Here is a 20,503-nt window from a genome sequence, read left to right on the forward strand (position 1 = left end):
GCAGGCCCTCAGGAAGAGTCCCTGCTCTACACCACAGGCCTTGGTGACCATCTTCTTCAACAGCTGCCTGTCAGGGCTAGGTTTCTTCCACACATTGACATCCTCAACTTTGCAGATAGGCACTGTGCATCATCTCTGCACGCAACAAGATTAAATTGTGATCGTCCAGCAGACAGGCACAGCCCTGTGCTGCACAGCAACATACGGTCCACCACAAACATGGGCGAGAGGACTGTGACTTACTGGTATACAGGCTTAGGGGCACTCCCTCTCCTTCGGTCTGAGCATCAGCCGCCACTGCAAATACCGTGAACTCGTACAACATCCCAGGGTGTAAGTCGGCAATTTCAGCTTCAGTGACGTTAGATGTCAGGTTCCTATCGGCAGTACCATCACTTTTAATCTCTATCCTGTACGTGTAGGAGTTTGAAGCAGTGTCGTTCACTGCCCATGCTAAATTCACTTTCTCAGGACCAATGTACTCTGCCTTGAGATCAAGAACGGGGCTGGGCTCTGCGAAAGGCAAGACAAGAAGCTGTCAGGCACAAGAATATCTGCTGACAAGGAGAGGCAGAGACACCACAGGCACACCACTCGTTCGCTCTCTTCACATCAGTCATTATGCAGAGGCCAGGAGCGCCCCAACAGCATCGCCAGCCTGCTCTGTTGGAGGCTGTTGGCATCAACGGCCAGGAGAGGGAAGAGGAACAAAAAGGTGTCGCGAGTGGGGTTCGCCTCCTTTTGGCACTCCACAGCAGGAGCGCGGGGCCCCTGGGCCAGCGCTCCCTGGGCTGCTCCTGGGGCCCAGAGAGGTGGGCAGGCAGCAGCAAAGTGTGGAGGGAAGACTGCTTTGCTTTCGTATGGTTTTCTTAACCTTAATTTTAGATGAGGGCTATGTTTCTTCTGCACATTAACATCCCATCCTTGGCAGGGAGCTCACATCCAGCTTCTTGACCAAAAACATCACCTTTGCGTGCAACAACACTAAATTACGACCCACTGGCAGGTGGGTACAGCCCTGTGCTGTACAGCAATGAACGGTCCACCACAAACATGGGTGGGAGTAACTGTAACTTACTGGTATACAGGCTTATGGATACTCCCTCTCCTTCAGTCTGAGCATCAGCCGCCACTGCAAATACCGTGAACTCGTACAACATCCCAGGGTGCAAGTCAGCAATTTCAGCTTCAGTGACGTTAGACGTCAGGTTCCTATCGGCAGTACCATCACTTTTAATCTCTATCCTGTACGTGTAGGAGTTTGAAGCAGAGTTGTTCACAGTCCACGTTAAGTTGACGTAACTTGGACTGATGGACTGCGCTATTAGATTAAGAACGGGGCTGGGCTCTGTGAAAGGCAAGACAAGAAGCTGTCAAGGCAAACAAACACAGAAAGAAGAAGCAGCATAGCCATATTTCCCTACCTCTTATAGAATGAGTACTATCTGTAGCCAAGTGGCACTTCTACAGTACCAACGCCCCTTTTCAGACATTCACACCAGCCATTTCTGGGAAGTCCACAGGAGAGTTTTGGGAGATTCTCTTTATCTCATTTCACATGCCAAAAATATTTGGTGCTGCAACAGCTTCCAGGACAGAGAAACAGACAGAAATCTAGGATGCCAACAGTATGCAACATGGTCTCTGTCTGTTAATTCAAACTGTACTTTCAAGAGTCTAAATCAGTCCCGCAGGCCAGACTCTCACCAACGCCAGCAGAAAGAAATGGGCTTTGGTAGTGGGCACAGCAGCTGACCCATGCCAGGGGCTGTGTCTGCACAGCCTGATTTGGCATTGATGTCAGGTAGACGAGATGGGCACTTTGGTCAAGATGCCCTACTCAGTAGCTGCTCCAAGACACTCCGCTCCTACCTGCCTCGTAGGGTCATTGCCTGCTCCCTTTCCACCCCTGAGCTAAATGCGTAAGAGGGCTCTTCCCCTCCCATCTCTCTCCCTTGGATCTGGGGGAAGGGCGCGACAGGACAAAGCGGGCAGAGCTGGCGCCACACATGATAATGTGGCCCTGGACGCTGTCACAGGCCCCAGCAGCCCCAGGCCATTTACCTTGCTTTTCCACCCTACCCAGAGCTCAACACACTCTTAGAGAGCAAAAAGTCTCTGTGATCCCAGCCATGGGGTCCCTGCATACCATGGCCTTCGGTATAACCCTACAAGATTCTCCTCCAAGAAGAACGGTAGGGGGCCCATCTAGCCCCGATGCCCAGAGGAAGTCAAGCCATCGTAGGAGCTGGATAACTACATACCTCACTGTCTTTGACCTTTGAGACTAACTGCTCCACAGACAATGCACCCACCAAGCCTCAGGCCTTTTCTCTTTTACCAAAGCCTGCGCGATATGCAGTGCTAACCGGCTCCTGGAGCCAGGAATCCACAATATAAACTACTACTATGCTGGAAACACAAGGTAAAGAAACAAGGCCTTTTAGGACAGACTGCATGTTTATTTGCACATGAGAGGCCCAGGTGGTTCCTTACGTGTATACAGGCTTAGGGGCACTCCCTCTCCTTCAGTCTGAGCATCAGCCGCCACTGCAAATACCGTGAACTTGTACAACATCCCAGGGTGTAAGTCGGCAATTTCAGCTTCAGTGACATTAGACGTCAGGTTCCTATCGGCAGTACCATCACTTTTAATCTCTATCCTGTACGTGTAGGAGTTTGAAGCAGTGTCACTCACTGTCCATGTTAAGTTGACATAAGTCTGATCAACATACACTGCCTTGAGATCAAGAACGGGGCTGGGCTCTGCGAAAGGCAAGACAAGAAGCTGTCAGGCACAAGAACATCTGCTGACAAGGAGAGGCAGAGACACCACAGGCACACCACTCGTTCGCTCTCTTCATATCAGTCATTATGCAGAGGCCAGGAGCGCCCCAACAGCATCGCCAGCCTGCTCTGTTGGAGGCTGTTGGCATCAACGGCCAGGAGAGGGAAGAGGAACAAAAAGGTGTCGCGAGTGGGGTTCACCTCCTTTTGGCACTCCACAGCAGGAGCACGGAGCCCCTGGGTCAGGGCTAGGTTTCTTCCACACATTGACATCCTCAACTTTGCAGATAGGCACTGTGCATCATCTCTGCACGCAACAAGATTAAATTGTGATCGTCCAGCAGACAGGCACAGCCCTGTGCTGCACAGCAACATACGGTCCACCACACACATGGGTGGGAGGATTGTGACTTACTGGTATACAGGCTTAGGGGCACTCCCTCTCCTTCGGTCTGAGCATCAGCCGCCACTGCAAATACCGTGAACTTGTACAACATCCCAGGGTGTAAGTCGGCAATTTCAGCTTCAGTGATGTTAGACGTCAGGTTCCTATCAGCAGTACCATCACTTTTAATCTCTATCCTGTACGTGTAGGAGTTTGAAGCAGTGTCGTTCACTGCCCATGCTAAATTCACCTTCTCAGGACCAATGTACTCTGCCTCGAGATCAAGAACGGGGCTGGGCTCTGTGAAAGGCAAGACAAGAAGCTGTCAAGGCAGACAAATACAGAAAGAAGAACAACCACCACTGCCATATTTCCCCATTTTGCATAGAATGGGCTCTATTTGTTGCCAAGCAGCGTTTCTAAAATACCAGTGCATCTCTTCAGGCTCCTGGAACAAAGCATCACAGAAACAGGAAATACTACTGTGCTGGAAACCCAAGGTAAAAAGCAGGGCTGCCTGGTATGCACTGCCCGTTTACTTGCAACAGAGCAGCACCAGCAGCTCCTTACTTGTAAACAGGCTTATGGTCAATCCTACTTCTTCACTCATACTGTTTCCTGGTTTGGCAGATACTGTGAACTTGTACAACGTCCCAGGGTGTAAGTCGGCAATTTCAGCTTCAGTGACATTAGACGTCAGGTTCCTATCGGCAGTACCATCACTTTTAATCTCTATCCTGTATGTGTAGGAGTTTGAAGCAGTGTCGTTCACCGTCCATGTTAAGTTGACATAAGTCTGATTAACATACTCTGCCTTGAGATCAAGAACGGGGCTGGGCTCTGTGAAAGGCAAGGCAAGAAGCTGTCAGGTACAAGAGGGAAGACTGCTTTGCTTTCGTATGGTTTTTTATCTTAATTTTAGATGAGGGCTATGTTTCTTCTGCACATTAACATCCCATCCTTGGCAGGGAACTCGCATCCAGCTTCTTGACCAAAAACATCACCTCTGCATGCAACAATACTACATTACAACCCACTGGCAGATGGGTACAGCCCTGTGCTGCACAGCAACATACGGTCCACCACAAACACGGGCGAGAGGACTGTGACTTACTGGTATACAGGCTTAGGGGCACTCCCTCTCCTTCGGTCTGAGCATCAGCCGCCACTGCAAATACCGTGAACTCGTACAACATCCCAGGGTGTAAGTCGGCAATTTCAGCTTCAGTGACGTTAGATGTCAGGTTCCTATCGGCAGTACCATCACTTTTAATCTCTATCCTGTACGTGTAGGAGTTTGAAGCAGTGTCGTTCACTGCCCATGCTAAATTCACTTTCTCAGGACCAATGTACTCTGCCTTGAGATCAAGAACGGGGCTGGGCTCTGCGAAAGGCAAGACAAGAAGCTGTCAGGCACAAGAATATCTGCTGACAAGGAGAGGCAGAGACACCACAGGCACACCACTCGTTCGCTCTCTTCACATCAGTCATTATGCAGAGGCCAGGAGCGCCCCAACAGCATCGCCAGCCTGCTCTGTTGGAGGCTGTTGGCATCAACGGCCAGGAGAGGGAAGAGGAACAAAAAGGTGTCGCGAGTGGGGTTCGCCTCCTTTTGGCACTCCACAGCAGGAGCGCGGGGCCCCTGGGCCAGCGCTCCCTGGGCTGCTCCTGGGGCCCAGAGAGGTGGGCAGGCAGCAGCAAAGTGTGGAGGGAAGACTGCTTTGCTTTCGTATGGTTTTCTTAACCTTAATTTTAGATGAGGGCTATGTTTCTTCTGCACATTAACATCCCATCCTTGGCAGGGAGCTCACATCCAGCTTCTTGACCAAAAACATCACCTTTGCGTGCAACAACACTAAATTACGACCCACTGGCAGGTGGGTACAGCCCTGTGCTGTACAGCAATGAACGGTCCACCACAAACATGGGTGGGAGTAACTGTAACTTACTGGTATACAGGCTTATGGATACTCCCTCTCCTTCAGTCTGAGCATCAGCCGCCACTGCAAATACCGTGAACTTGTACAACATCCCAGGGTGCAAGTCAGCAATTTCAGCTTCAGTGACATTAGACGTCAGGTTCCTATCGGCAGTACCATCACTTTTAATCTCTATCCTGTACATGCAGGAGTTTGAAGCAGTGTCACTCACTGTCCATGTTAAGTTGACATAAGTCTGATCAACATACACTGCCTTGAGATCAAGAACGGGGCTGGGCTCTGTGAAAGGCAAGACAAGAAGCTGTCAGGCACAAGAATATCTGCTGACAAGGAGAGGCAGAGACACCACAGGCACACCACTCGTTCGCTCTCTTCACATCAGTCATTATGCAGAGGCCAGGAGCGCCCCAACAGCATCGCCAGCCTGCTCTGTTGGAGGCTGTTGGCATCAACAGTCAGGTGAGGGTAAAAGGGAAGAAAAGGTGTCACGAGTGGGGTTCACCTCCCTTTGGCACTCTACAGCAGGAGCGCGGGGCCCTGGGCCAGCGCTCCCCAGGCTGCTCCTGAGGCCCAGAGAGGTGGGCAGGCAGCAGCAAAGTGTGGAGGGCAAGGGGGAGGACTTTTTTTTTTTTTTTTCTTTAAATCAAGGCTGTGTTTCCTCCTCACATTATCATCCCATGCTTAATGTCCCTGACTTTGTAGATATGCCACAGTCTGCTCCATGACCAAAACATCAGCTCTCCAACAGTATTAAATTAGGATCCTCAGGGAGGCAGATAGGGCCTTTACTGCACAGCACTATATAGTCCACCAAAACCACTGGTGTGACACATGGGTGTCCTGGCTTGCGGACATTCCCTCTCCTTCAGTCTTATTATCACTTGCTAATGCAAATACTATGAACTTGTACAATGTCCTAGGGTTTAACTCAGTAATTTCAGCAGTGTTGGCATGGGATGTCGGGTTCCTAAGGGAGGTACCATCGCTTTCAATCTCTGTCCTATACGTGTAAGAGTTTGAAGCAGTAACATTTGTTTTCCATGTGAAGTGGACTTTCTCAGAACTGACATACTCTGACGTGGGAGTAAGAACTAGGCTGGGCTCTGTGAAAGGTAAAGACAAGAATCTGTCAAGGTGCAAGAGTATTTTCTGACAAACAGATAAACACAACTGCAAAAGACCCCCACCTACCCAAAGAATAAGTATCTCCGTATTCTTAGGACGATTATTATTTTAACCAAGCCACACTCATACATTGCACAATGCATGCTTTGATAGCTGCGGGGTCTACTGCTCTGTCTCCCACTCCCCCTTCAGTTCAGCTCAAGGAGTTAAAGGGTCTAGGTGCAGCGGCAATGACCTCCATGACAGGCAGGCGTCAGCTTGCTTTACTTCATGCAGGGCATCAAGAAAGACTTTGTATACAACCTGCTGTTATTTTTTTCCTAAACTGGCTGTCCCCAGGGGAATAATCTTTTTCCTGCAAGGTTCATACACCTCTCTCCTCTAGATACATGATACAGCATTATCTATACTAAACAGGTTACTTCTGCTGTGATCTGTCACATATGTATTTCAAATCTCTATGTCACAGTAGGTTTGAACTGTCACCAGCGTGGCCTAGGAAGGCCATAAAAAGTAGGGAAGAGAAGGGAACGCAAACCTTTAGAAAAGTCAAATGGTGATAAAATCATTTCAAGGCTAGGCTATAATCACAGCTTTAAACTACATTCCCAGTGAACTGTGCAGATACATTTCTCCAGCGGATTCTCTACTCCAGCCCAGCAACTGCATTCACTCCCTGCTATGCTGTTTGCACTCTGGACTACAGTTTGGACCTAAAATGCTAACACAGTATAAAGGCACGGAACTCCCTGAAGATTCACCTCCCAGCCAAATTCCAAATCACGTACTTGTTACATCGTTTTGAGCACTTATTGCCCCGTTGGATGGTGACACATCTCTTTTTGATCTTCCGCCTCTGTAGGTTTTGTTCCCACTTCTAGAGTTTACCGATAAATCATCATTACTACTGGTTCCTGCTGCTGCAGTTACATTTTTCGAGGTGCAATCCTGAATGCCTGAAAGACAAGAAAAGATACAAAGCTATAAATAACTTTACAGAACTCCTGGGTTTCCCATTTGCAAAAGCATAATCATTCATAGATATCATGCATAGAACTGCAGGCACTTTTGTTTTGCCAATTCGCTTTTCTACAGAGATTTCACTGTACGGTTCCTGGTTTTACTGCTTTTAAGTGCTGTCAGACCATTTGACTTACGTTAAGAGATTGCCAGGTTATTTAGGTCATTCACTGACTCTACTCATATTCTGGATGAAGGCTATCATGAGCTGCTCTGTATTTCAGTGCAGTTTTGTTTGAAAAGAATTGAATGAACTTACAGTCTGTGCATTTTTTTCATGTACTACCAGAAGCTGGCTGCTTTACTTATCCTGGCAGAGCAATTTTGTCTGTTACCCTCAGCAGTGTATTCCCACAAGTAAGGAAGAGAGACAGTGTGCCTACAAAAAACAGCTTTATGTCGATACAGCGCAGCCTAAAGCATGGAGAGAGTTGACTCAGCCATTTCTTTGACATTACACACAAAAATTACTATCTCAGTTGAAACTGTGATATTGTTAAACAAGCAACGTGGATAGCAAGCTTAAGAAAGGTGACTAGAAACGTTAGGATTCCCGGTCCTGGGAGCTGGGGGTGGAGCAAAACATTCTTTTCTTAGTTTATTCAAAATGGATATACACAAAGATTCATGAAAGCAAAAACAAAAAATACTATGGGCCAGATTCACTCACAATCCAAAGGTTCTTTAGGACCAATTCTCACTTTACTTTTAAAGCAGCGTAAAATGAGAATTTGGCCCTCTCATTTTAGTTAGGCCCTAAAATTTAAAGGCTAACTCATCTAAATTTGATGTTCAATATTTAGGTAGAACTAACCTGCAACAAGTTTCAGAAATTTTTGCCATATGAAAAGTTGTTATCTATGGATCTTTGGCCAGTATAACAGTTCCTATAGTCACTCCAAAAAATCCTTACTGCATCACGTTGGGTGTTTTGAGGGTTTTGGGGCAGTAGGGTAGAGGGAGAGGGGTGATTTGTTTTGTTTTGCTTTTAAGTATATTCTCCAGTCTTTCAACCACATTAAATCTATACTTGATTTTACCAAAATATTTAAAAACCCGAAAAACTAGTGGATTAAAGTGCATGCTAAAAAAATTTAAGGATGTACTTAAGTGTTTTGCTGGAATTATGGTGTTACAATAAATGAATTCATGTTTTCTAATGCTATTTCTAAAAATTATTTTTAGGAAGTTTTTTTAAAATACCTAGCTGACACTGACCTTTCTTAAAGGAAAAGAAAGAAAGAAAGTTATATACAAAAAAAATTGAATAACAGAATGATACTTACAGGCAATTGTACATGTGACCTGTAAAAAAAATAAATAAATAAAATAAAGAACAGAAATTAGAACTTTAACACTCTTGGAAGTTGAATTAAAATAGAGACTGGTTTAATTAACCAGTAATAACAGAAAGAATCAATTCAAAAATCCATTGTTGCTCTCAAAACTCCTCAACGTGCAGAAGAGACACCAACAAATCTACCGACATAAAAATAATAGCAAAATAACATTGATCTGTTTTGGAGAAAAATCAAACATGCTGACACACTTTCAGGAGTTTACACATTTTTTCCTTTTAAATAAAACAGTCGGAGTTTAACATTTTGCCCCAAAACAGGCTTGCATAACATATACTGGTTATTTTGCACATAAGAATTGAAAAACGAAACCTAGAGGATCTTAGGCCAGACACACTTTAGAGAGCATCTTTGACATCATCCCACAAAAAGAGGTCGATCAGAATTAAAAGGTCTTTTTTACTTATCAGATTTTCCTTTCATCTTACTGCTGTATAGAGTTCATTATTACTTCTCATGAAAGAATATTTCAGTTTCTCAAACCAAAACTCTGTGAAGTTAAAGTCCAAAACACTCCTTAACACACACATCCACAAAAAAAGGTATCAGCAATTCCCATTAACTGCAACCTGAAACTCTTCTGCTAGTTAATACTGACAGGCATACTCAAGCATTTTTGCTTTGAAAATGCTTTTTAGTCTTTCAACTAAGTGCTTCTACTTCCGAACAAGCCATTTTGCTTCTTGTTAGTGCACACTCGAACTGGCCTTTAAATTTTTTTCTTTGTCTCCCTCCAGATGGCAGCAGAAAATCCTCCTAAAGGAGTGAGATGATAGCCCCCGGCTGAGGTCTGCAGGCGCTGGACAGGCAAACAGTGATTTCCTGGGCCTCTCGTAGCTCTCCGCTGCCAGCCCCTGCTGCTGTCAGCTACCAAGCAGGAGAGCACTTCGGCAATGACAGCGGGATTAAAGCTGCTCCAGGTGGCCCTGCTTTGGGCAGGGGTTGGAGCAGCCGATCTCCAGGGCCCCTTGCAGCCCCGACCCCTCCATGGGTCTCCGATTCCAGGAGCCAGCGCAAAACACGAGGGTGTATCGTGACAACCCAACACAAAGCCCAAACCCCGAATCACTCATCCCGCAGCAAGGCTGACCAGTGCAGTGCCGCTGCTGCTGCTCCCACAACCAGCTCCATCAGCGGTTGCTCCCTATCTCAGGGCCATGCTCAAAGTAGCCAGGGGATATCATTACTAAATTTAAAAAGTAGCCGGAGGTTATAGTTATTAAATCTTTTTCCTCCATGCTAGAAGAGATCACAAGATGCACTCTCTCTAGAAGCCAGGCAGGCTGGCTGGCCAGAAGCAACCCAGCAGGAGGAAGCACTTCAGCTCTGCGCTGGTGAGAAACTCAGCAGAAGCAGGCTTCGCGTGGAGAGGCCCCCTTCCGACCTGTGGTGGTTTTGAAGGTGGAGCAAAAAGAGGTTGGCCATACTTGCTAGGCAAAAGAGCACTTGTAAGAATAAGGAACCAACTCCCAATCTTCTCTGGTGCAGGCCTACTCATAGTTTAGGGGACACAGAGATGTCCTATGTCCAACTGTGAAGCTCCTCCTCAACCTTTCTGAGCATTTGGGAGTCCAGCCAGATTGCGAGGTTAGCAGAAAGTGAGGAAATGTCTTCTTTTGCATCCAGGTCAACAGCTCTTCTTATATTCTTTCACAAGCAAGTTGGTTAAAGGAAGAAGAGACTACAAGGGGAAAAGCAGCTCTTCTTAAGGCAGGAAACCATCGAGCACCATCCAGAGTAACAGTGCTAAGTTATCGGGAAGCAGCTGCTGGGTGATGAGCAAGAGGTGAGAGATCATGAAACGCAGGGCAATCTAACAGCAAAGCCAGGAAGATGCTATGTTTCATAAGAAAGGTGAACAGCAATAAATAAATAGAAATCATTTTAAAAGCCCCATCACAGAACTGAGCATGTCACACTGTTTTCTGCAGCCCTACAGGCAAAACAGCAAAAGCCTGACATTATTCACAACCCCTCCTTAAGTTACTTTCTCTCCTGTAAGAACACATTAAGATGCCAATGTTCTCAAATCCTAAGTTTCTTAAGTTTCTTATCTCCTTCTCCCCAAACTCAGAGCCTGGGGACATAGTGTCCTTCTTGAGCATCACACAACAGACATCACATGATGGAGAAAAAGGTATGTCACTACACAGCCCCTGCGCCCTGCTCCCCACCTCTCCATTTCTTACCTGCCAGCTCAAACGAGAAGCACATCCATTCCTGTTTTACCCCTAGCTGCAACCCTCTGATCTAATGACACATTATTACAAAGGTGCAAGGAGCTCTCTTGCACAGTCACGCGCGGGTATTGTTAACGACACTCAAAGAACAAAAGGGAGTTATGCTAAATTTCTTGTGATAAATGTTTCCCTGTCATTTTACTTGCTTTTGTTTATCATGCACGTCCGCTATCTCAGAATACCCCTCTAACTTTCCAGAAACGTATGTGCAAAGCAAATGCAACAAAGCACACCCCCTCAACAACAGACCAGCCTCCTTCGAAACCCCAAACCGCTCCAAACGAACGAACCCGTTCCCAAATGTCAGCTTGCCTGACTCATTCTGCTGTATTTTTCAACACAAGCCATGAACTGGCTTCATTTTATTACTTAATGAAATGGTATTTATACAAAACATTTGCTTATTATTTCAGGGGATAATCATGTTGAACACCTGACTCTCCTTGTGTTCGCATCTAATACATCAGAAGCTCTGCCATTTCTGCTTTTCTTTTCAATCACACTAAACCACATTATTCATGTATGAAGTTTTGGGATTTTTTTTTCCCAACCAAATAACTGCATCCTGGGATTAAAAAAAAAAAGCCCTCCCCCTCAAAAAAGTAGGAAATACTCAAGAGATTAGAAAAAGAAAAGAGAGCAAAATGAGAAACACTGATCATTTCAGCTGAACACTAGGAGGGAGGTGCATATGCAAGCTCATCACTGTCATCAGCAGTGGCAAATGAGTCTTTTCATGTGTCACACAGCTACTCTCTGCGCCTGATCAAAGGGTGTGTGTTCCCAAAGAGCCGAATAATTAATCCGCACTCACGTCTGCTCCTGCGCCCCTTATGCATGCAGTTTAGCTACCAGGAGCGGGTAGCGCATAATCAATGCAGGATTAGGCTCCAAACTCCTCAGGTATACAGTGGGTCACATAAATATTTTTATTAGTCATATAAGTAATCTTACTGATGAAGAGAGTAAGATGTGTACAGGAAAATATTTTCAAAAATACTAAGTGACTGAGAAGCCCGAGTCCCACTGATATTCAGCAAGACTCAAGGGCTTTCCAAAGCAGGATTGGAAAGGTGCCTGCTATACCCGTGAGCAAGAGGAGCCGTGGAAGCTGGATGGTGGGTGGGGGACAGCAGTGCCTCCCTTTTGGCGTCACCTGGACTTTAGACCAGCTCAGCTCTGGTGGCAAACTTCACCCTCTGGCAAAGTTAGGGTTCCTGCACAGGGAAAAAACCTTGTCTCCAACAGCCCACCTGCCCCGGGGTGCTCGTTTCCAAAACAAACAAAGCAGTTTGGTTAATGTAAATTCAAGGTTAGGAAGCCGGCTCAACAGTTAAAGTGAACAAACCAAAAAAACCCTTAGCCACAAATCCTTTCTGCGAAAAAAGCTCGAGGCTGCTGCTTATTACTTCTTGTGTGCTCACCAATGCATGCCTTGTGACTCAGACGTATAAAGCCAGGAAATTAATCATAGCCCTCTCAAAGCTAACGATCTTTCACAGATGCGTACCTTTATCTTCTTCTCCACCCACCCACCCTCTCAGGTTTGGAACAACTCTGCACAAACGCAACAGTTACCATGGTGGTCTCCAAATTCCTCCTCGAGACCCTGTCATTAAGTGATGGCAATTAGGCCACCGGCCAATTGAGATTGGGAACAGGGCACCTCGTTTCCTCTTTTTCCCTGCTGTGCCCATCTACAATTAGTTGTCCCACACCCATGGCTATGTACTTGAGGGCAAGTCACCACAGTGCAACCATCGTGACTGTGTTTAAGGCTCCACGCTTCACTGTACATATTCAGCAGGCTCAAAGCAGAGACATTCCCCGTGATGACTGCTCAGCCAGCAAACCTCAACCAGCAAGGCCACGGTAACTCAGCCTCTTGCAGTCCTCTCTCCCGTCTCCAATATGTCATACCTGTCATGTGCTTATTCAGAAAGCATTCCTAGGAAAGATTTTGCTCAAAGTCACACAAAATAAGTGAAAACTAAACCCTGCAATGTCATCATGAAGTCTTGCAATAAAGAAAGTGGGATTGCCTAAATACTGCATCCAAACAGACTGGCAAGGCTCTCCAACGCTCGCTGGCCGTCTAGGACTCCCAGGGCACTGAATACTAGTCCAGTCAGGGGATCTTCCCGCTCCACTGGGAGAGGGCTGACACCTTCCTGGAAGAGGCAACAGTCAGCGACAGGCTGGAGTTTGGAGAGGTGCCATGCTCTTGTCTTTCAGGCCATCTCAGCACTGTTTCACCTCATTTGTTTCCTCATTATGCATAAATTAATGAAGTCTGTAGGCCTATAGCACTGGATAAGAAAAATGCATCATCTGAATCAGGGTTATATACCTTACTGGGGCCACTTACCTTGTATCTAAACTTAAAACTACATGCCTAAGTCCTGCATGCAGGTAGATAAGAACCTATATGAACCCAGTTCAAGTAACATGCCTTACTTGGGCTTTTTTTTTTTTTGGGGGGGGGGGGGGAAAGAGGAGAGGGATTTGGGAAAAAAAGGGTTACACTAGAAAATGAACTCTGCCATACTTGCACAAAAATGTTTTGCTCTGTTTTCTAGTTTCTTCGTAAAATGTCGTAAGTCTTCAATTCCAGAGTGTTTCTCTGCATTTAACCAGACAACTTCTGTGCACAAATTGTTATACTATTATTATACTATCATAAAGTGTGTAGAAATTCATGAAACTTAAATGTAATTAAAGGCATGTGGAGCCAAGGAAAGCAAGTTTTCCCCCATGTTTATTGTAATAAAATAAGAAAGGTACCATGGATTAAGCCAGTGTGCTGCAGAGTGGCTCCGAGCTGTGCTAGCAGTATAGAGCACCTACCAATTTCAATGGCATTTGTGGATACACAGCCCTTCTGTATCAGGTCCTTACTATTTGAAGGTAGAAGAGTCAACATGAGCCTGTTAGGAGCTAACATTTAATTGTGTGACATAATTTTGCTTAAGATCATAAAGTGACTTTCTGGATTTTGTGCAAGGTGTCTTTTCCCCTTTCCAATGCACAGTTCTGCTGCATTCATTTTAGCTGTAACCCACAACAGATTTTTAATCAATTCAAATTAACTCTAGGTGAACTCTACAAAGTGACATTTATTCTCTTCCAATGCAAAAATGATAATAGACTGAAGCAAGCGTCATCTCCCCATTTTCCCTCTGGTATCACAGGCAGGCACGCAGAGCCCATCCAAAAAACACCACTTCACAGAATGTCTGGTTCATTCTTTATTTTGTGGGTGTAAATAGGTTTATCCAGAAGAAACAAGCTCTAATTTTAGAACTAGTGCACTAAGTGGGGGTCCCAAACCCAGAAGAAGTAGAAGACTGAGCTGATGTTTGTTGCTAATTGAGTAGGGCTGGATGCACCCCATCATGTTGTATTAGGAAGCTGTGCAAATCCCCGAAAGCAGTCTGGATCCATACACAACTGTGCAGAGGCTATTTTGAGCTATTATGCAGTTCTGTGAAAGAGGAAAGACTATTTCACTTTGCATGTATTTATATTTGACCCCTGACATTTCTAAAAATTCTGTCTTCGCCGAAGCAAGCAAGCTTTCCTCCAAAGAGGGACCAAACATCATTTTTTCCACTGGGTTTTATGAAAACAAATGAGGAGATTCTGTTTTGTGCAGCACCTCCAGTGAACTAAAAATGTGGTGGAAGAGAAAGCCTTGTAGGAAAGCCAAGATGAGACACTGAATAAAAAGTCACAGCCTAACATACTGGAGAAAGTCTTTCCTTCCTCTCCTGATCTTCCCCCAAGTTTTACTTGTATCGGCTTCTCAGACAGCTATCCAAGCAGTGAGGCATTTTCTGGAATTTTCTGTGCAACATATCCAAAGGAAAAAAAACAGAATAGATTTAAAAAGAGAACAGTGTGCTTATTTGACAGTGGCAGTGAGTAATATTTAAAACAGCTACTTACTAAAAACCAAATTGTTATCTCACTCAAGCTGAGCATCACACCAACACTGGTGCAACTGCAGCTGGGAGTGTAATAATGAGCAATGCCTGAGCCAAAGAAACTCCTATTTTAATATAATTTTCAGTTAATGCTGCCACTTATTTTCTTTTAAAACTAAGGGTTTACAGCATCAACCTACATTTTCTGTGAACAAGGCACATTCCTGCCTGTAGCCTACCAGCACTATTTTTTCACTCTGAGTCATTACTCAGGCACACCCTGGAAGAAGGAGGGTACAATGAAAAAAGAAAAAGAAAAAGAAAAAGAAAAAGAAAAAGAAAAAGAAAAAGAAAAAGAAAAAGAAAAAGAAAAAGAAAAAGAAAAAGAAAAAGAAAAAGAAAAGAAAAAGAAAAGAAAAAGAAAAGAAAAAGAAAAGAAAAAGAAAAGAAAAAGAAAAGAAAAAGAAAAGAAAAAGAAAAGAAAAAGAAAAGAAAAAGAAAAGAAAAAGAAAAGAAAAAGAAAAGAAAAAGAAAAGAAAAAGAAAAGAAAAAGAAAAGAAAAAGAAAAGAAAAAGAAAAGAAAAAGAAAGAAAGAAAAAGACTCCTGTGGCAATGACACAATGCTAACAGTCCCCAAATCTGCAGGGCTGGCCATTCAGACAACATGGAAAAGGTACAGCGGAGCAGCAGGCTGTCCTCTGCAGCACAGTCGTGAAAACGAAGGGCATTTCCTGACAGTGCCCTGTTTCAGACTCCCTTGGCTGCGAGGGATTGAGGCTCTTATCAAAAGTAGATTTCACTTCCCCCAAGCAGATACTGAAGAACAGACTCTGCAGAGACTTTGTCTGGAAAAGTGTTAAAATGCACTTTATAAACAGAACCACATTGGGCTGGATTTGGTTTGAGAATTTTCAGTGTAAAACTAGCCGTAAAGAGATTTCAAAAATTACACGAAAAACTCAGATATGACATCTCAAGATAGACAGACGACTCAAATGCAAAATAAAGCATGATTTTTTGATTTATAACAGCTTGCTAAGGAGACAGGAGAACCAAGGCCTCCGAAAGCCTTCACTCGGGAGCTCAAAACTCTGGCTTTCTACACAGAAAATTCTTTTTTTGTTTTGGTTTTTTTTTTGCAATCTCGAGTCTGGTACATGCGAGGCGTGTTGCTTCCTGCCACATTTCTACACTTTTCTTCGGAGTGTTTATCCTTTTGCTCGTACCAGGCTGGTGAAAATTTGCTTGTTTAAAAATCAATGAGGTGTGCAGCAGGGAGAAAGTGGCCTGTAGCCACAGCACACCACGAAGCCCTCTAAGGCTAACCTTCATCTCCTCCTTCACGCACTGTTAATGTTTATTACCTTTTATTTATGCTCCTTCAGCATGCTTGCTTCTAACTCTATGTCAAACACTCCACTAGCATCCAAATAAATTAGCTATACTGCATTTCTACTGCACGATACTTGGGGAAATCTACCAAAGAGAGAAAAGCAGTCATTTCTGGCTGTCCCCAAACAGCCGCTCCGGTTTGGTAATGCTGTCTTGGGACCACTAGAGGCCCCAATGAAACCATCAAACTCCAGCCTGAGTGACTAACAGCAGTGAGAAACGCTGAGGATCCCAAAGTTGACATATTCAGGAAGGTACAAGGACAAGGATGACACTGCTGGAGTGTGCGGTGCGGACGTGGATGGAAATGCTGGTGGAGCCACAGGTCACGTGAACGTGAGCCACCACGATCCACACCGGCTCACTGCATCTGCAAGTGTCACAAACCGGTAGTGAGGGAAGTAACTTTATGCAATAAAACGCTGGCTGGACCGTGGAATTTCTTAGCAGCAAGTTTGATACTACAACTCACATCTTCAGTTGCACTACTTAGCATTAAATCTAGTTTTTGAGGGGTCTGAAAAATAAAGTAATATTTGGTCAACTTTTTTAAAGTAAGTGTAAAATACCTCATAGCAAAGCATGTGGAGCCAAACCTTTGCCACCTCTAAAGCAAGTCAAACTCTGGCTGATCTACAAGGATCAGATCATCACAAACACAAACCCGATTAACCAACCTTTGTGTTTTTTCCATACGCTGTTTCTACATGCAGCGGCATGGGGCCGGGGGAAAAAACACCCTTAAGGGTTGCTTTAAACTGTTGGCCCATTTAATCCTCTAATGAATTTAAACTTCAGCAAAAGACAAATGGACTAAAATGATCAAAACACGTAGTAGCACTCCTCTGAGGGAACAAAAGACGCCATTGTACTGCCCCAGTGAGTTCAGGCCGGGCTTGAGCAGGACGTCTTTCTTCTTCCCCTTTGAACAGAAGCTGAATAGAAACAGGGCTGGGAACTGGCTCCGCTGTCACCCCATCCCCAGGCCTGCTTCTGTGAACGCACTGAGGCCGGAGAAGTTATTCACTGACAGCAGCTTGGGTCCTCTTGCACAAGTCAATATGCCTGTCTATAAAAGCTCAACTTCACAGCCAGCTGTGAGGACCAGCTATCGTGGAAAAGCTCTGGGTGATGCAGTGTCAGAGCTGGAGATCAACCCCACGCCGCAGCCTCAATTAACCACAATCTGTTCACTCTAGAAGAATAATATCTATAGCTTCTTTCTCTCGCCAAGATATACGAAGGAGTTTCTGTATGTTTGGCTTAGCTCTTATAAAGAGCAAATATCTAGTAGCTCATTTCAGACTCTTACATTTAAGAGGAAGATGTGTTTACAGGTTTTGAGACTCGTAATAAATGTGTTCATCAAAAAAAATCCTTAAAAATAAAACTCAGTTTTTATAACATTCTAGTCATCATCGGAATAGAGTGATAATAGTACCAATACAGCTTCTCATAGCCCTTGTTATTCCTGTACAATTAAGGGTTTTCTGTCACCCTTATCACCAGAAAAATGAGCATGTCTCTTTCCATTGCATGCTCTAATTAGAGAAATTTCAAATTTTCATAAAAGGTTACTGAAAACAATGTTAAAGAAAAGGAATGCAATTAAGTGAAAGACAAACGTTCCTGAAATTTACCCAACTTTACCCAAACTGATTGTATTGCCAGTAAATTAATAGCCACCACCAGCAAGTTTAATCATGAAGCAAAATTATTTTAAGCAGAAATTCACCTTCCACTTGACTGTTTTTCTTGAAAATTTTAAGAACACAGGATTTTAAAAACAGAATTTCTACAAAAGTTGGGTGTTTTTTACAACAAACAAATATAGATATTTTATAAAGGCAGCCTACTGTTTAATGGATTTCCTTAGCAAAATACAGCACTTAGGAGAACTATTAGAAATAGCAGTACATTATTAAGAATAATTTTATTACACAGGCCTCTACCTCTTTTGGGAGAATTACCCCTACGGGAAAACAGGAGAGGGGCAGTAACAACTGCAGTCCCATCCTCCAACCACTTGGCAGGATCTTACATTGGATGGGTCCATAGCAACAACTATAGCCTCAAGAGCGACTGAAAAAGAGTGGAATATTAACAAGAACTAATGCTGGCCAAGGTATGTCAGGCTCCAACACCGCAGAAGAGGCTGAAAAGAAGGGGGGGTTGGGAGGGAAGGCTTTGGCAGCATCTCTGTCATTCCTACCTATACTATTCTTCTATTTAGTCAACGACTCTTTTTTAAAATGCTTGTTTGGGGCAGTTAGAAACTCAAGTCTCTCAGATGTTCTCAATACGTTTCAGACGAGTTGCTCTTCACACTTACATACAAAATAGCAGATACCACAATCAGTCACAACTGATCCTCATTCTCTGGGATGATAACCTTCATTTTTGTTGCATCTTCAACAACATTGTTAAGTTAAATAGTTCTTTCACCTAATCATTCTCTGAATAAAACTGAAAAATCACATGAATAGTTTTGATTTTATTTCACCCAAATTCTGCAGGCAACATCTTTAAAACATTTGATGTATGTATTTAAAACATTTGCTCTGATGTCCTCAACACACCCTCATAAACACAGTAATTGTGAAAAAGATCCCTACTTCCTCTCTAAAAGCTTTCTAATCTTGAGTTAAACCATGGAAACAATTTCCCTGCTCCATCACCAGGATACCTTGGAAGCACAGAAGGACAAGAACTTTATGATTTATAGACAAGCACATTTATATGGATGTCACACATCAGAGATGAAACAACGCCTGTAACAAACTGTAGTAAAATATTTCCATCCCAGGGAGCAACAAATGGTAGTAAAGCATTTCCATCCCAGAGACATTTTCTTGTGACCTGACATTTAGTGTTTTTCTTTTTATACTTCACAATAGCCAAAGAATAACATCTCTGCTGTTTCCAGGGAAGAAACAAGGATGTAAACCCAGAAACAGCTCAAGAGCAATTACTGCTAGTATTTATTAACTTAAAAAAAAACAAAAACAAAACAAAACACAGGTAAGCTTCTGAAAAAGATTGCTCAAATTTTGCATTAAAACATGTCTAGGTTACAAATGGAATTCTGACTGGTCTGTTAAAAATATACTTTTAAACTTTCACATCTGCATGTTTAATGTTGGCAACTTCCAAAGATTTGACTAGAAATCCCACATAGATGTTGCCATATGTTTGGATCTGGCGCTACGGAGAGGGGTAGAGGAGAAACCCAGCACCATTTTACCGGGATGCATTTCATCATGCGCTAACGGATGAGGAAAAGCTTCATCTTCCCACTCGTAAATAATAAAGCCACATTAAACTACCATTAAGACAAAGACAAAACCAAGTTCTCCATGCCATCAGTATATTTTATGCATGTATTACAGAACACTAAGTTATTTACTGTATTTGCACATGTAACGGCCATGTTTCCCCTGGATCAGGGTGCTAGGCACGCTTATTTGCACCTATCTGTAAACCATTGCTCACCACCAGTAAAGCCAGTGCAGCCTTTAAAGCACCAATATAAAACAGGAGCCAGGCAAAGATGAAGCGTTCTGTACCATACTGCTGACTGTGTGATCTTCTGAGGTCAGCAATAAATCTTTAAAGATAAGCCCATGAAAAAAATAAATAAAAGCAAAGTCAGGGCACTCCGAGTCAGAAGTCGAAAGCCTTGTAGCAGATGACACAAAACACTTAACCGACCTTTGCTACCCTCTGCTTGGCTGTTCACCTGTACGAAACGCTGCAGGTAGGGCCACGAGATAAGAGCTAAGAGGAAGTAACTGCTCTCCAGCTGCTAAAACAACACGTGATCCTGTACCCTTTCGTTGACGTGGTTGCGCGGGCTTCCACATGGCCTTTCCCGAGCAATTACTTATCTGCCTGGGGCTCTTTCCTCATCTTCCAGGAAGAGTTAAACCCACAGTGATTCACTAGCTGGATTCCTTTGTACTGATCGCGTCTCTAGCAGAGATAGTCAAAATGTGACCCAGTTATATAATACTGACAGAAACATGACTACCTGAAAAACAGGTTTGAATAAAGAATGTTAAACTTTCCGAAGTATGATTACGCACTGGAAAAAAGCAGTGTGCCTTTCACAGGCTATGGCAGCCTACCACAACTTGTACCATATATTGCTTCATTACTATTTATAGCAACTACTTGGCAGCAAATAACTGGAAAAAAAAACCAAAAAACCAACGCACTTTTAGCAAGGTGCCCTACTGGCAAAATCTGCTGCCAGGGCTTTATCTTGCACAGCATGGCTTGGACTCCCACTCCGTGCTTCAGCACCAGTGAGAAGACACTTTGCAGACAC

General features: G+C 44.0%; 1 protein-coding gene across 1 annotated transcript in view; it reads right to left on the bottom strand.

The window, feature by feature from the left end:
* Nucleotides 1-10,113, bottom strand: part of PTPRJ (protein tyrosine phosphatase receptor type J) — a 29,216-nt gene extending 19,103 nt beyond the window's left edge. The window contains exons 1-10 of the mRNA XM_067295342.1: nucleotides 10,000-10,113; nucleotides 8,544-8,562; nucleotides 7,026-7,193; nucleotides 5,122-5,391; nucleotides 4,287-4,556; nucleotides 3,743-4,012; nucleotides 3,203-3,472; nucleotides 2,497-2,766; nucleotides 1,079-1,348; nucleotides 244-513 (exon numbers count right to left, since the gene is read on the bottom strand). Coding sequence (XP_067151443.1) covers nucleotides 244-513; nucleotides 1,079-1,348; nucleotides 2,497-2,766; nucleotides 3,203-3,472; nucleotides 3,743-4,012; nucleotides 4,287-4,556; nucleotides 5,122-5,391; nucleotides 7,026-7,193; nucleotides 8,544-8,562; nucleotides 10,000-10,113 — 2,191 coding nt within the window. The remainder of the gene's footprint in view (nucleotides 1-243; nucleotides 514-1,078; nucleotides 1,349-2,496; nucleotides 2,767-3,202; nucleotides 3,473-3,742; nucleotides 4,013-4,286; nucleotides 4,557-5,121; nucleotides 5,392-7,025; nucleotides 7,194-8,543; nucleotides 8,563-9,999) is intronic.
* Between the last annotated feature and the right edge of the window lie 10,390 nt (nucleotides 10,114-20,503).

The sequence above is a fragment of the Apteryx mantelli genome, chromosome 4, assembly GCF_036417845.1.
Source record: "Apteryx mantelli isolate bAptMan1 chromosome 4, bAptMan1.hap1, whole genome shotgun sequence".
NCBI classification, from domain to species: Eukaryota; Metazoa; Chordata; class Aves; order Apterygiformes; family Apterygidae; genus Apteryx; species Apteryx mantelli.